At 34.9% G+C, this 15,432-nt stretch overlaps 1 protein-coding gene across 1 annotated transcript in view; it reads right to left on the reverse strand.

Moving 5' to 3' along the window:
• The window catches only part of FAM3C (FAM3 metabolism regulating signaling molecule C), a 51,841-nt gene that overhangs the window by 8,889 nt on the left and 27,520 nt on the right, over nt 1-15,432 (reverse strand). The window contains exons 6-8 of the mRNA XM_021699295.2: nt 7,415-7,473; nt 6,228-6,278; nt 4,140-4,224 (exon numbers count right to left, since the gene is read on the reverse strand). Coding sequence (XP_021554970.1) covers nt 4,140-4,224; nt 6,228-6,278; nt 7,415-7,473 — 195 coding nt within the window. The remainder of the gene's footprint in view (nt 1-4,139; nt 4,225-6,227; nt 6,279-7,414; nt 7,474-15,432) is intronic.

Below are 15,432 nucleotides of genomic sequence, written 5' to 3' on the forward strand. Positions count from 1 at the left end.
AAACCCACCTAGAAACTTAACACGACAGAAGGTTACAAGAGCCCTGAGTACTAAGCAGGGAAAGGGAAAACTGAAAGAGAAATGCTCATTAGTTTCAAACAAGTAAAGCATCAAATGATTTGGGGAACATATTTATTGTTCCATTTACCCAGGCTAAGACTACTAAGACTACCAGGTGGAGTTTAGAGGAAGACCAACCCTGAGAACATAATGTTCGTTGACTTAGGGATACTTTTTTGTTTTGTTTCAAATAGAGAATGATGAGATACTGGCGCCCTTCAGAGGTGCTATTTGTAGAACAGTCCCTGGGAATTCTGCCCGGCGTAGGGTGCGGAGACAAGGACTTTTCAGATCCCATACTTCAGTACACCCGCATTTAAACCCTTGACTTAGCCAGGAGGTACACATGTCATAGAGTGTTGTCTCCAAAGGGAGGAATACAATAGCAAAATTTAGCTTGCTCATTCAAACTATTATAATTCTTCATTAAATGAACAAAAAAAAGAACTTATGTTAGAGGGGTCTGGGCAGAAAGTAGGCATCATTAGAGACCTGCATTCTCCAAATATAAGTGTTCTTAAATATAGTTGTTGTTTTGTTTTGTTTTAAATGGGCTTCCAGGGGTGCCTGGATGGTGCAGTTAGTTAAGCATCCAACTCTTTGATTTCAACTCAGGTCATGATCTCAGGGTCCTGAGATCTAGCCCCGAGTAGGGCTCCACGCTCAGTGGGGAGTCAGCTTCTCTCCTCCCTCTCTCCCTCCCCCTGCACACACTCTCTCTCTCAAATAAATAAATCTTTAAAAAACACACACACACAAATAAAATGGGCTTCCTTGTTAAAATCAAGAAATACTGGGATAAACAAAGGTAAAGAGGTTTCCTTAGGGCCAAAGTTCAGGGCCTTGCATTATAAATCCCTGAAAGGGGCAAAATGCAAGGTGCCATCTCCAAACTTATTCCCCCAGTGCAGGTTTAGAGAACTGGGATCCCACCAGAACACACTTTGGGAAATGCTCTGATAGAGACCAAGCCCAGACATTCTCAGAAGTTCACAGTACAGCCAAGGAGCTCACTGCAGATAGGAGTACTGGGATCAGACAGGGACAACTATGGAGAACGGATACCAACTCCCTGTTGGAGAAAGCAGGCACATCCATTTCATATTCTAAACTCTTTTGGGTAGGGGCGCCTGGGTGGCTCAGTTGGTTATGTGCCTTCCTTTGGCTCAGGCCTTGTTCCCAGGGTCCTAGGATGCAGCCCTGGGTCAGGCTCCCCGCTTGCTGTGGAACCCGCTTCTCCCTCTCCCTCTGCTGTTCCCCCGCTTGTGCTCACGCTCTCTCACGAATAAATAAAATCTTACCAAAAAAAAAAAAAAAATAGACTCTTTTGGGTATAAGTGGGAGAACAAACTACTCCTTATGAGGCAAAATCCAGCATCCTTATGTAAAGAAAAGCGCTAATATACATCAGTTGAAGCAGAACTTCTATTCCCATGAAAGACTGGGTATTCCACCACTGATGAATCATTTCAAATGTTCCACAGATACCTGCCAAGGAATATGGTTATATTTTGTTATATTTAATAGATGTAGATGGCCATTTATAAGGATTGTCCATTTTTGTATAAAGGACATGATACAATTTATTTAACCCGTATTTGGAACAAGGAAGTATTCAAAATACAAATTCATGTGCCCCAAAATGAAAACGCACACAACTGAATTCATTTAACTGCATAGAAGTTGAATCATATACTGATACATATACAAGTGTAAAGACATCCAAGCTTAGATTTTTGTTTTTGCCTTACAGGTTGAACGTCTTCTGAGGCCGCTTTTGGTATGTGATGGGCACCAATAAATAGCAGCTAAAGAATAAACATCATCCTGCCTTAGTTCTTAGGTATGACCACAATTTCTTATTAGAAGAGAAACAGGTCTGAAGCCAAGCAGGTATAATAATGAAATAACATGATGAAAAAGAGAGGTCATGTGTGTCTATTCAGAAAAGTAGGGTTTTTAAAAATTTTTAAACCTCAAATTATACATGTAATATCCTATCAGCAAAAGCAAACAGCGAGTTACTTGGTTTTTGGTAAGGAAAGCCTAATTACATTCTGTTTAGTTCTATGTAGCTAAATGGCAATGGATGCATATGCCAATTTTACTGATCTACGGATTTAACACATCCTTAGTTGAACCAGCTATAATGTATGTCAAAGAAAATACTTCAGTTTTAAAACAGTCACAAAGTAGCCCTGTTTTTTTTTTTTTTTTAAAGATTTTATTTATTTTTGAGAGAGAGCACGTGAGCCTGAGCGGGGGGAGGGGCAGAGGGAGAGGGAGAAGCAGGCTCCCCACTGAACAGAGAGCCCGATGCAGGACTTGATCCCAGGACCCTCAGATCATGACCTGAGCAGAAGGCAGACGCTCAACTGACTGAGACACCCAGGTGCCCATAGCCCTGTTTTGTTAGTGCAAATCTGCAATAATGTAGTTACACATTAAATACATGTAGAAAAAATCAATGAATAGAAAGACATGCCATATTCTGAGGTGGAATTTCAAGCCTTTTCAATTAAGATCTGTAAATCTCATTCTTGACAAAAGTATACTTTTCATCTGGATAAAGTATCATAGAAGGGATTTGAGAAATGCTATTAAAGGGGTCTTAGCCACCCCAGAAAGGTAGTACACTTAATTTTTATAAAATAGTTATTAAAAAATTATAATAGTGTCTGATTGGGGCAGGAAGAAGTAGGAACAGAACACAACTAAAAACAAAGTCAAATCTACATAAAAATAGGCATTGTAAGCCACTGGGAAATAATGAATGCATTTTTTAAAATACATGAAAACAGTGAAGTCACTGGAATAGGAAAATCTACTAAGTATTCAATTTGGAGATGGGAAAATACTTCTCAAGTATAAAAGTAGAAGAAACTAAAATGAAAAATCCATACATTTCACTAAATAAGAATGAGTCTAAACTTAGGAGTCAACCTAAATGGTCAAAAGACACTTTGCAAGAGAAAGAGCCAAATATACTTGTGAAAAAAAAATGCAGTCTCACCAATAACCAAAGAAAGGCACATTAACAAAATCTCTTTCCAAAACTTCTTAAAAACAATCGGTGTCCTGGAACTTCTGAGAGACATGTTAAATTCCTATAAACTTTAAAAAATCCTTTTTAAAAAACATACACATCCTTTAATTCAACACCTCACCTCAAAAAAAATCTGTCTTAAGTAAATAGAGATGACTGTTCAAAAATTTTTAAGACAGTACACTTTTGCTAAGTATGAAAATTTGGAAATAGCCTGAGGGTCCAGCAGTAGGTGTTTTATTAAATAAATTTTAAATCATGACACATGTTTAAGAATTATATGAGGTAGACATGAACAATTTTGTTATCAAAACTATTTAATGTTACAGGAAAATATCCACCACATAAATAAATCAAAAGAAATGCTATAAATACTAGCATTCCAAATGTTTAAGATGAAGAAAATATGTATATTAAGAAAACTAGATATGGAAACTAAATTATCAGTGGTCATCACTGAATAGATGAACTGTAACTTGTTTTTTCTTTGTGCTTTTCTGTATTTTACAAATTTCACAACGTATGCAATTTTAAGAAAAAAGTTATAAATTACCATGTGTTAAACATTATGAAAAACATTATCACACCTATTCTTTCACAGTTAACTCCACTTCTAGGAACTTACCCTAAGGACATAATCGAAAGTGCAAAATCATTTATGGAAAAGGATGTTTATGGAAATGTTATTTATAATAAAATAAATCTGGCAATAATAGGGAAATTTTAAATAAAGGTGGGGACATATGATCAACTGCTGGTAGGCCATGAAAAATGCTACTTAAGAATATTAATATTAGAGAAAACAATTTAAGGTTGTTAAAAACAGGGCATAACAAACTTGAGGTATGTGGATCGAATTTTATGACAATATATGTATGATAAATACACAGAAAGAAGGAAGCAAATAAAATGTTAATAGTGTTTATCTGGAATTGATTACTTTGCTCTATTTTATAAATTTTTTCATTGAAAATGTATTGCTTTATAATTAATTATAGTTCCAAAAATAATACAAATTTTTAAGTTTACATACTTGGTTGCTCCATCATCATATGTTCCCATTAAGACTATTGTTCCATCTTGTATGGACTTCAGAAACTCAATAAATGGGGCCACATCTGAAGAAAAAGAAAGGATTGATGGGTTTTGGGGTTTTTTAGTGACTAAGTAGCCGTCATGATAACCACTTAAAAGTTAGTATTAACTAAAATATAAAGTATTTGCAAATCAATAATTTCAAATGTAGAGTAACCAAAAGGGAGACAAAGCTTATGAATAGGTTAAAAATGAACTTTGTCCTTTAATAGGATCCCACCATCAACTTAGAATTTCCCAACCCTGATTCATCCTATGTGTCTTCTGTACTGATATTCCAGGGGCTAAATGAAAAAAACATAGCAAAGTTGTATTAAAGTATGACTGACAATTTGAAGAAAGAAACCTGATGGGGACGGGGGAGGAGCGTAGAAGAAAAGCTCATGGATTCTCAGAGCATATGTAAAATTGTTTGTATGGGTACTTATCTAAGAGGAGGATACAGAGCTTTTATCTAATTCATAAAAGGTTCTGTAATTTCTTAAAATATTATATAAATACACACACACACACACACACACACGAACATACATGCATACATATATACACTCTGATTTAAAGGATCCTCTGGGCACATCTAATTCCTGTAAACTAGGGGAAGGAATGAAGGTTATATCTAATTATGGCAAATACTACAGTCATTACCTGCTTCGTCTAGTGCACCAAGATACATGAAAACTTAAAGATAAACCACTTCGGTGACCACACACTGGCATGGCAGATCTAGATCACATACTACCGATTGTTCTACGTCTTCAAACTCTCCAATGTCAGGTCTCCATGTAGTCCCCAAGTCTAACATTGCTTCAGAACTGGGTCGCTTCAAATTTACCGTTTCTTTCCACAGCAAAAATTCCAAAGATGTCCTCTAACTGAATTCTATTTTATAATAATAGCATTTTCAACTCTGAGAAAATATAACAGAGCAGCTAACAAATCATTTCCTTTTAAATGCACAGACGGAAGTCAACTGCAACTATTTCTTCACTTAAAGAGACTTTTTGGTGTAATTAATCTACCTGTGATGAAGCAACAGAGCTTCTGATTTCAACGAAGGTTCTGCAAGTGTTTCCAGGTAGTTAAGTGTTGGTAAGGCCAATTATGCCATTAGAAGCTAAAACTGATGGCAGCATCTTAAATTTATACCGTTTTTACAGCTATGAAAAGTCCTCCTAATCTCATTTAAAAAATAAATAAAACACTGCATCTCATTACAAGCTGAAGAAGTGTTAGAAAAGCTGAATGGTCTGAAAACTTAACATAAATTTCAAGAAGACTACCAGTTATTGGCTTCTAGGGAATATATAAAGGGGTTGGAAACGGGGAGGTACAGGGCACAGCCTCATGCTGAGAAATATCCTGAACCAACAACTTAGAAAAGAATAAAAAAATAAATCAGTGTTGGCCTTACATGAGATCTGAGGAAGAAATTTCTTTTGGGCACACTCTTGTTCAAGATGCTAGGTCCTTGCTTCTGCATGTGGGTAACTGACTTACACCTGTTCCTTGAGGAACTTCCACATTAGGAAGATGCCTGTGAACTGCTCTAAGTGCAATGAACTAAAAAGAAAATGCCTTCTCTCAAATATTCATCTACTTTAATAATAATCCTAATTATAATTTACTTTTTGAGACTAACAAATCATATGCAAAAAATGTCAATTAAGTTAAAAATGCTTAAATTGTTTATGCCCTTCTCCAAATTACTTATTCTTTTTAAAAAATGTCAGAGACTTAAAGGATCCAAGGCTTTCAATTAGTTGTCCTGCAGAAAATAGGACTCAGATTTTTAAAATCTCAATTTTGGTATTATTGCTCTTAATTACACACACAATTTCCATAAAAAAAAAAAAGCAAAGTAAATGCAATATGACCTAATACTTCACTATAGCTGGATGTTTAGTGAGAAGAGAAAATGAACTAACACAAATATACCATCAATCTCTCATTAATGGGCTATATTATATTGAGGAAGCCTAAGAAGTCAGTGTTAGCAACAGAACAGTTATGTGTTATTCACACTTACCTCCTCCCCACATGTCAAAATATTTGGTGTCTAATACTTCTCCTGTTTTTCCTGAAAAAAATGGAATTCATGTCAGATTATGCAATTGAAATATACACTGTGTAAGACAGGAGATCTTATCCAGTGATGGGTTTGGATTCATTAGCAGAGAAAGAATTATTTTGAGACTTAAAATCTGAACTGTATGCATCTGAAATATATTTCTAAGAATAACTTTTGAATAAATTAAAATTCTGGACTTTCTCACGAATCTCATAAGCCAAGGAGCAGCAAACTGAAGTTCACAGCTGAGTGTAGACCGCTCAACTTCAGTTAGGTTTCATCCTTGTGTGTTACCATCTTCCCTTATTTAAGAATTAGCAAAAAATACGTAAACCTTTTACAAAAAGATGACTTGCGTTTTCTACCTTTTAAAGCCATCTTTTAAATTTTTTTCAGATTTCCCTTTGAAAATGTATCTTTTTTGCTATCAAATACATATAGAAACTTTTATGTAAGAAAATAAAGTAAAAATGCAGAAACTTATCTTCTGTTGTGAAAGAAATAAAAAATATTTTCCTATACTAAGAACTGGGTAAGGCGGCCGTGGTCCCTAATCGCCTGATACAGCCTTAGAGGGTTACCGTACCAGAAGGAGAAGACAATCATGCAGTCAGGCCTTATTTCATGGGTTCATATTTTCAGATTTGATTTTGCAAGAACACTTGAGACCTTCAGGATTCGATGAACTTATTTTCACTAATGAACTTATGTGACAAATGTGGACAATACCAAAAAGTTACAATTAATCCTTACTCTTCATCCCTCTCCCCACCCCTTCCATTAGTCCATGACCCTTTGTCATTTACAAACCCTCATGTGTCACTCTGTCTTCCCATTGTGAGAATCCAACACCTTCAGAATTCATCAATTTAATGTTAGGTTGGTTTTAGCCTGACAACCCCATGGGAAACTCTCCACACACTGCACAGCAAGGAGGGTGCTTCCAAGGAAGCATGCTCGCACACTTAGACACCAAGTCGCCAAGTATAGTTGGTTTTTCAGGAGGATGGGAGGAAGTTGGGGAGGGGGCTTTAGTGTCAAGTGTGGCACTTTCTAACTTGATCCCTTGACAGCAGAGGGCATTTTACTCTGGGCCACATGAATCTCCACTGACCACATCTGTAAGGTGAAATAATTATTCTTACCATTTACTAAGGCAATATTGATCCCTCTTCCAACATTATTCTTAACACCACTCATTAAACTGAAGGAGAAAAGTCAAGACAAATTTAGAATTAGATACTGTACATAAACATGTATCAGAGAAATAAAACCATGCCAAAAAAAAAAAAAAAGTTGGGGATATTATATATACACACATTGTTTAAGAACTGCAGTGGAGATTAAAAGATCTCTACTACATCAGAGAAGACAGTCTAATATTATATAATTTTTAAGCAATATCCTTAAGTAAGATTTCACAAATCGATGTATTAAAAAGTATCAGGACCCAAATAGTAGACTATTTTTTGCTACTCTGTGTCAGGTTATGAAATACCATTTTAGAAAATCCTTAAAACATGTGGACAGTAAACACATATTTTGCACCATTCTCAAAGGATCAAACAATTGATAATCTCTTTTCTACTTTTTGCAATATCCATGTGACATGAAACAGAAATGAGATGCTTTGATCATCTGGAAGCAAGAAGAGTTTCACCTACTTCACCTAATTGTGAACATTCTCTTAGTGATTATCAATGTAAAATTTCTCTATACCCAGAAGAAGGAATCTTGCATTCATTTAATTACTGCATCTAAGCACAGTCGCTTGTATTGTCACACCTGAGGTAATCAACATCCAGGAGCAGCTCACAGACCACTATGATTCTGTGAAACAGAAGGCATGAGTGGAACATTTGCTTGTATCCGTTCAGTTTGCTGAATTAGAATTAATAACTAAAATTGTAGGTATCTACAGTCTCAAAACTCAAGGTAATAGTAATATTGCTACTGGTGTGCTGTTCAGTGATTAACAGTGGTTTGAGGTTGATGGAGCAGGAGAAGGATGCATATATGGGAATATACACACAGACACACACATGTCCATATATGGGACATCCATACCTACACAGGCAGGTGCCTAAGTTTATTATAAACTTTACTAAAATATAAAGGATTTTGTAGCACACAATTTCACAAATAATAAAAGCTATAATATTTCATTATGCATTCCACAGAGCCAACTGATTCCAACAGAGTATGTTGCTTTTCACAGAACTTAGATCTGTAGCTAAAGCATGGTTGCAAGTGATGGATGAATGCTGTTCTAACAAACGTTGGATGACATTTCATTTAAAGAGTAAGACACCTCTTCATATACCTGTTGGCCATTTGTATTCCTCTTTTGAGAAATGTCTATTTAGGCCTTTTACTCATTTTTTAATCAGGTTATTTGGTTTCTTGCTAGTGAGCAGCAGGAGTTCCTTATATATTTTGGATGCTAATCTATCAGATATATGGTTTGCAAATTTTTTTTCCCCATTCAGTAGGTTGACTTTCCATTCTCTTGTCTCCTTTTCTGTGCAAAAGCTTTCTAGTTTGATGTAATCTCATTTGTCTACTTTTGCTTTTGTTGCCTAGGTTTTTGGTGTCTTATTCAAAAAATTCATTGCCCAGACCAATGCCATAAAGCTTTTTTCCCTAGATTTTCTTCTAATAGTTTTTTGGTTTCAGATCAAGAAACTGATTTTAAATATAATGATACAGGTAGGTAAAAAGTAAAAGAGTAGAAAGAGAAAAATCATGTAAACTTTAATCAGAAGAACACAGGATTACTACTCAATAATAAAGAATCCAATTTAAAAATGGGCAGGGTTTGAATAGACATTTCTCTGAAGAAGATACACAAATGGCCAACAAGCAAAGGAAAAGATGTTAAATATCATTAACCATCAGGGAAATGCAAAATGAAATCACAGTGAGATACCACCCAACACCCACTAGGACGGCTGTAATCAATAAGTCAGATAATAAGCAGTGTTATGTGGAAAAACTGGAACCCTCATACACTGCTGTTGGAAGGTAAATTGGTGCAGCCACTTCAGAAAATAATCTGGCAGCTCCTCAGATAGTTAAACATAGAATAACTATATGAACCCAAATCCAGTCCTAAGTATGTGTACAAGAAAAATGAAAACATGTCCATACAAAACTTATATATAAATATTTATAGAAACATTATTCCTAAGAGCCAAAAAGTAGAAACAAACCAAATGTCCATCAACTGACAAACGAATAAACAAAATGTGATATATCTATATACAATGGAGGATTATTCTGTCATAAAAAGGAATGAAGTATTGATACATGCTACATGGATGAACCTTGAAAACACTATGCTAAGTGAAGAAGCTGATGACAAAAGAACCCCTACATATTATATAATACCTTCTATATGATAATGTCCAAAATAGATGCGTCTATAGAGACAGAAAGTAAAACATGGTTACTTAGGGCCGGTTGGGGAGTGGGGGAGAAGGGAGTGGAATGGGATGGGAATGGGGTAGAAGGGCAACACAGCCAAAAGACACAATTTCTTTTTGAGGTATAAAAATGTTCTAAAATTGACTGTAGAGATGGTTGCACATATCTGTGGATATACTAAAAACCATGACTGTATACTTTAAATGAGTGAATTGTATGGCATGTGAATTATATCTCAATAAAGCTGTTTAAACAAAAGAAAGTAGGAGTGGCTATATTAACACCAATTAAATAGACTCCAGAGCAAAGAAAATTAGCAGAGAGGGAGATTACATAATGATCGAAAGGTCACTTCAGCCAGACAGAGTAAACTTAAATGTGTATGTATCAAGCAACTGAGGTACAAACTACGTGAATCAAAACCAGACAGAACTGAGAGAGAAACAGAAAATTTACAATCACAGCTGGTTACGTCAACAGCCCTCTTTCAACAACTGATTGACAGAAAATTACCAAATGTATGGAACAACTCAACAACAGCATTAACCAACAGTGTCAAAATGACATTTATTGAACATTCTACCCAACAAGAGCAGAACACACATTCTTTTCAAGTGTCCATGGAGCATATACTAAAGGTAGATAGACCATATCATGAGTCACAAAATAAACCTCAACATTTTTAAAAGAATTGAAATCACACCAAGTGTATTCTTCAACCACAATGAAATCAGTAACAGAAAGATAACAGGAAAATTTCCAAACACTTGGAAGCTAAACAACATACTTCTCAATAATCCATGGGTCAAAGAGGAAGTCTGAAGGGAAATTAAAAAACACATTGCAATGAAAGAAAATATAACTTATTAAAATTTGTGAGGCATAGCTAAAAGAGTACCAAGAGAAGAATTTATAACACTAAGTACTTAAATTAAAAAAGAAACTAAAAGGAATCCCATAAACCTAAAGTAAGCAGAAGGAAAGCAATCAAAAACAGCAGAAATCAATGAAACAAAAAGCTTGTTCATTAAAAAGGTCAATAAAATTAACAAACCTTTAGTAAGACTGACAGAAAAAAAGACATAAATCACCAATATCAAAAGTGAAATGGGATATCACTATAGACTCTGCAGACATCAAAAGGATAAAGGAATACTATGAACGATTTACCCTTGTAAATTTGACAACTCAGATTAATTAGGCCAATTCCTCAAGAAGTACAAACTAACACAATTCATCCATTATGAAATAGATCATTTAAATAATCCTGTAACTATTAAAGATATTGAATTCATAGTTTATAAACTCACCTCACTGGAAAATCTCCAAGCCTAGACAGTTTCACTGGAGACTTCTACCAAATGTTTTAAAAAAAAAAACAATTAACACTACTTCTACACAAACTCTTTCAGAAAACAGAATACCTCCAAATTTATTTTATAAAGCCAGTATTAAAATACCAAAACCAGAGTAAGACATCATGAGAAAACTACAAACCAATATGCTTCATTAGTATACAGGCAAAAATCCTCCTTAACAAAACATTAGTAAATAGAATTTAGCCTTATATTTAAAAAGCCAGAAACCATGACCAAGTCAGGTTTAGCCTATGGATACACAGATGTTTTAATATTTGAACAGTTAATATAATCCACTGTATTAACAGATTTAAGAAAAATTACATGATCATCTCAATACAGAACATGCATTTGACAAAATTCAACACCCATTCATGATAAAAAGTCCCAGAAAACTAGTAATAGAGAACTACCTCAACTTGATAAACAACATTTCCAAAAATCTACACCTAACATCATACTGGATGGTGAAAGACAATACTTTTACCCTAAGATCAGGAACAAGTCAAGGATGTCCATTCTCACCATTACTGTTCAACACAGTATTGGAAATCCTAGCCAATGCAATAAGGCAAGAGAAGTGAAATAAAGGCACACAAATCAGAAAGGAAAAAATAAAGCTGTCTTTATTTGCAGATGACATGTTTGTCTGTATGGATAATCCCAAGGAATTTACAAAAACAAAAACAAAACTCCTAGAAGTAATAAATTAATTTAGCAAGGTTACAGAAGATACAAGACCAACACACAAAAATCAATTGTGTGTCTATATACTAACAATATAAAAACTGAAATTAAAAAAACAATGCCACCTACAATTGCTTAAAAAAAAATGGGGGATACTTAGGTATAAATCTAATAAAGCATGCATAGGACTTGCAAGCTGAAACCCACAAAAATGGTAATGGAAGAAAACAAAGAATATATAAAGAGAAATGCCATATTCATCAACTGAATAGTAAAGATGGCCAATTCTCTCCAAATAAATATACAGATTTCACACAATTCCTAACAAAAATCCCAGAAAGATTTTCTGTAGATAGAGGCAAGTTATCTAAAATGTATATGGTAAGGCAAAGAAACTAAGTAGCTAATTTGGGGGAAAAAAAAAAGAAGAAGAAGAAAATGGGAGGAATTATTCTACCTTATGTAAAGACTTACTCCATAACTAGTATAATCAAGAGCATGTGGTATTAGTGGACAGATAAATATACAGATCAATGGAATGAATAGAGAACCCAAAGCCAAGTGGGACCAAAAAACGCACCAGTCAAAATATAGGCAACTTATTTTCCAACAAAGGAGCAAAAGCAATTCAATGGAGGGAGGATAGTCATTCCAACAAATGGTGCTGAAGCAACTAGATATTCATAGGCCAAAACTGAACCTCAACCTACATCTCATACTTTATTCAAAAATAAATGTAGAATGGATCACAGATTTAAATGTAAAACATAAAACTATAAAAATTTTAGAAAATCATGCAGAAGAAAACCTTTGAAACCTATGGCTCCATGAATGATGCATTTTTAGACCTGACACCAATCCATAAACAAAGCACATCCATGAAAGAAAAATAAATCAATAAATTGGAACTGGATTATCAAAATTGCAAACTTTGGCACTAGAAAAGATCCTAGTGAAAAGGATGTCTAGACAAGCTATAGGTTGGGAGAAAATAGTCACAAACCACATATCTGACAACAGGATTCATATCCAGAATGTATCTCAAAAACTCAAATTGCAGTAATTAAAAAAAGAAAAACAAACACTCCAATTACAAAATGGACAAAGACATGAATAGATATTTCACCGAAGAGGCTATATGGATGGCAAAACAAACAAACAAAAAACCCCACATTAAAAGATGTTCAACATCACTAGCAATTAAATTGAGATATCACCACACATTTGAATAGCTAAAATAAAAAACAGTAACACCACCAAATTCTGACAAGTATACAGAGAAACTGGATCTCTCATATATTGCTGGTGGAAATGTAAAACGGTGCAGTCACTCTGGAAAATGTTTGGCAGTTTCTTACAAAATTAAACATACGCTTACCACACAACCTAGAATTCCTGGGGATTTTACTGCAGAGAAATAAAGATGTACATCCACAAGAAAACACATATGTGGTTGCTCATAGCACTTTTATTGGTTAGCAGCTAAAACCTGGAAACAACTAAATTGTTTGGTTGAGGACAACAGGTGATGGATAAACTGTGGTATATCCATAGTACAGACTATTACTCAACAATAAAAAAAAGGTAATTAACATGAACCACTATTTCAAGAGTATTAGGCCAAGTGAAAAAAGCCAATCTCATATGGTCACATATTTTATGATTCTATTTCTATAACATTCTCAAATTTCAAAATGATAGAAATGAAAAATAGATGAGTGGTTGCCAGGGATCAGTGATAGTGGGGAGATGGTATCAGGGTGGTATAAGAGAGATCTTCATGGCGATAGAATAATTCTGCATCTTAATTGCTGTATTGGCTACATGTATTTACTGTATCTACACATGTGATAAAATGACACAGAATGACACACATTGTACCAATGCCAATTTCCTGGTTTTGATACTGTACTCTAATTAAGTAAGATACAATCATGGGGAAACCGGTATAGAATACACAGGACTACTCCGTACGATCTTTGCAATTGCCCGTGATTTCTGTAATTATTTCAAAATAAAGAGTTAAAAAAAATAACTCTACTTGAAGGTCCATTAAAAAAGGAAAAGGATAAAAATTTGATTTTGAAAAGCTTAGTAGCATTTAACTATTTATATCTACCCATATGGGTTGCATATCTGCCTTCAAAATCTCACCTTTCATACTCTAAAATTTACATGTAATAAAGCACAGACGTTTTCCATGTGTGTTCAAGAGTAGTTCTGAAAGATGAGCCATAAGGAAAGCAACTAAACGTGCTGCCCCAAAAGAGGGCAGTTTAGAAATGCATTTGCTCTGCTCCTGCGAGAAATATGTAGGTGAACTCCATCATTAATGTTAAGAAGCAACACCAATGATTAACCTGTTACATTAATAGCTGTGTATCACGGTGTCTTAATACTTAATAATCAGAGTTTCACAGTGTCTCCACCATGGAGTATGCTGCCCTGTCTATCTCAGAGCAAAGGAACACAGGCAACAAAGAAGCAGAATGGCAGAGGCTTCCCACAAGAGGGCAGCAGCTAATCAATTTTTAAAACCTGGCATTCAGGGAAAACCTGTAACTAGCAAATGACAAACTATTGAAGATTTTTAATATGTCAATTTATAAATATATAAACCAGTCTTATTCACACAAGTGGAAGTGTTTTCTTTTATCTTTCATGAATATGAAGGTTCCCCTACAACCATTCCATACCTCCAGACGAAAATCTAAAGAAAATACTATGTAATCTGTAGACAGATTCTACATCTTTGCACATAGTTTTGTTTAAAATACCTACTTTATGTTTTAAATACCACATCTTAAAATGATCAGTTTAGAGCAGGGTTTAACAAACTATAGCCCATGGGACAAATCTAGCCAACTGCCTGTAGTTTGTTTTTTGTTTTTGTTTTTTGGGGGGGGGGGGTGTTATTATTTTTGAGCTTAGAATGGTTTTTGTATTTTTAAATGGTTACACTTTAAATGTTTATATAAGTACTTATACACTTTCCTTGATTTTACCTCTTGACCCTTACAGTCAAAAATACTATCTGGCCCCTCAAGGTAAAGTAAATGAATAAATCCATCGAAATAGTTTGCTGTATATTCCTATACCAAACATTAAGATTATAATAAAAGGCGAAGTATTATCCTAATATCAACTTCATATAAACTGAAATCAAATGAGTATATGCCTAAAATAAAAGCTATATCTTGAACCTAAGATAATTCTAATGGGTTCTCTAATGCAAAATAAAAAGAAGCTACAATTCCTGTATTGTGTGACACTTGGTGTTTATACCCAAGATTTTCTATCCCAAGCTAATGAGAAGTTTGAAATCCATGTTAATCTCCATAATATATCTGATGCATCTAACCTGTCTTTAAAACCATAACCACCACCCTAATCTTAATATCGTCTTTTGTCTATATTGAGGTTTCTCAAACTCAGTCTATGAGGACGTTACGGCCCCAATAACTCACGTGGCAAGGCCGTCCTGCCACACTGGGGGAATGGGTCAGAGCATCCCAGCCACTGTAGAGCCAATAGAGCCACTGTAGCCAAAACATCGCAGAATGCCTATAGACCTTGGCAAATGTCCCCTGGGGAGCAACATCAGCCCCACTGAGAAGCACTGATCTGGACTAGTCGTCTCCAAAATGAGTGTGTATGTACTCAGGGCATGTGCAGGAAAATATTAAAATTTC

This window comes from Neomonachus schauinslandi, chromosome 12, assembly GCF_002201575.2.
Source record: "Neomonachus schauinslandi chromosome 12, ASM220157v2, whole genome shotgun sequence".
Taxonomy (NCBI): domain Eukaryota; kingdom Metazoa; phylum Chordata; class Mammalia; order Carnivora; family Phocidae; genus Neomonachus; species Neomonachus schauinslandi.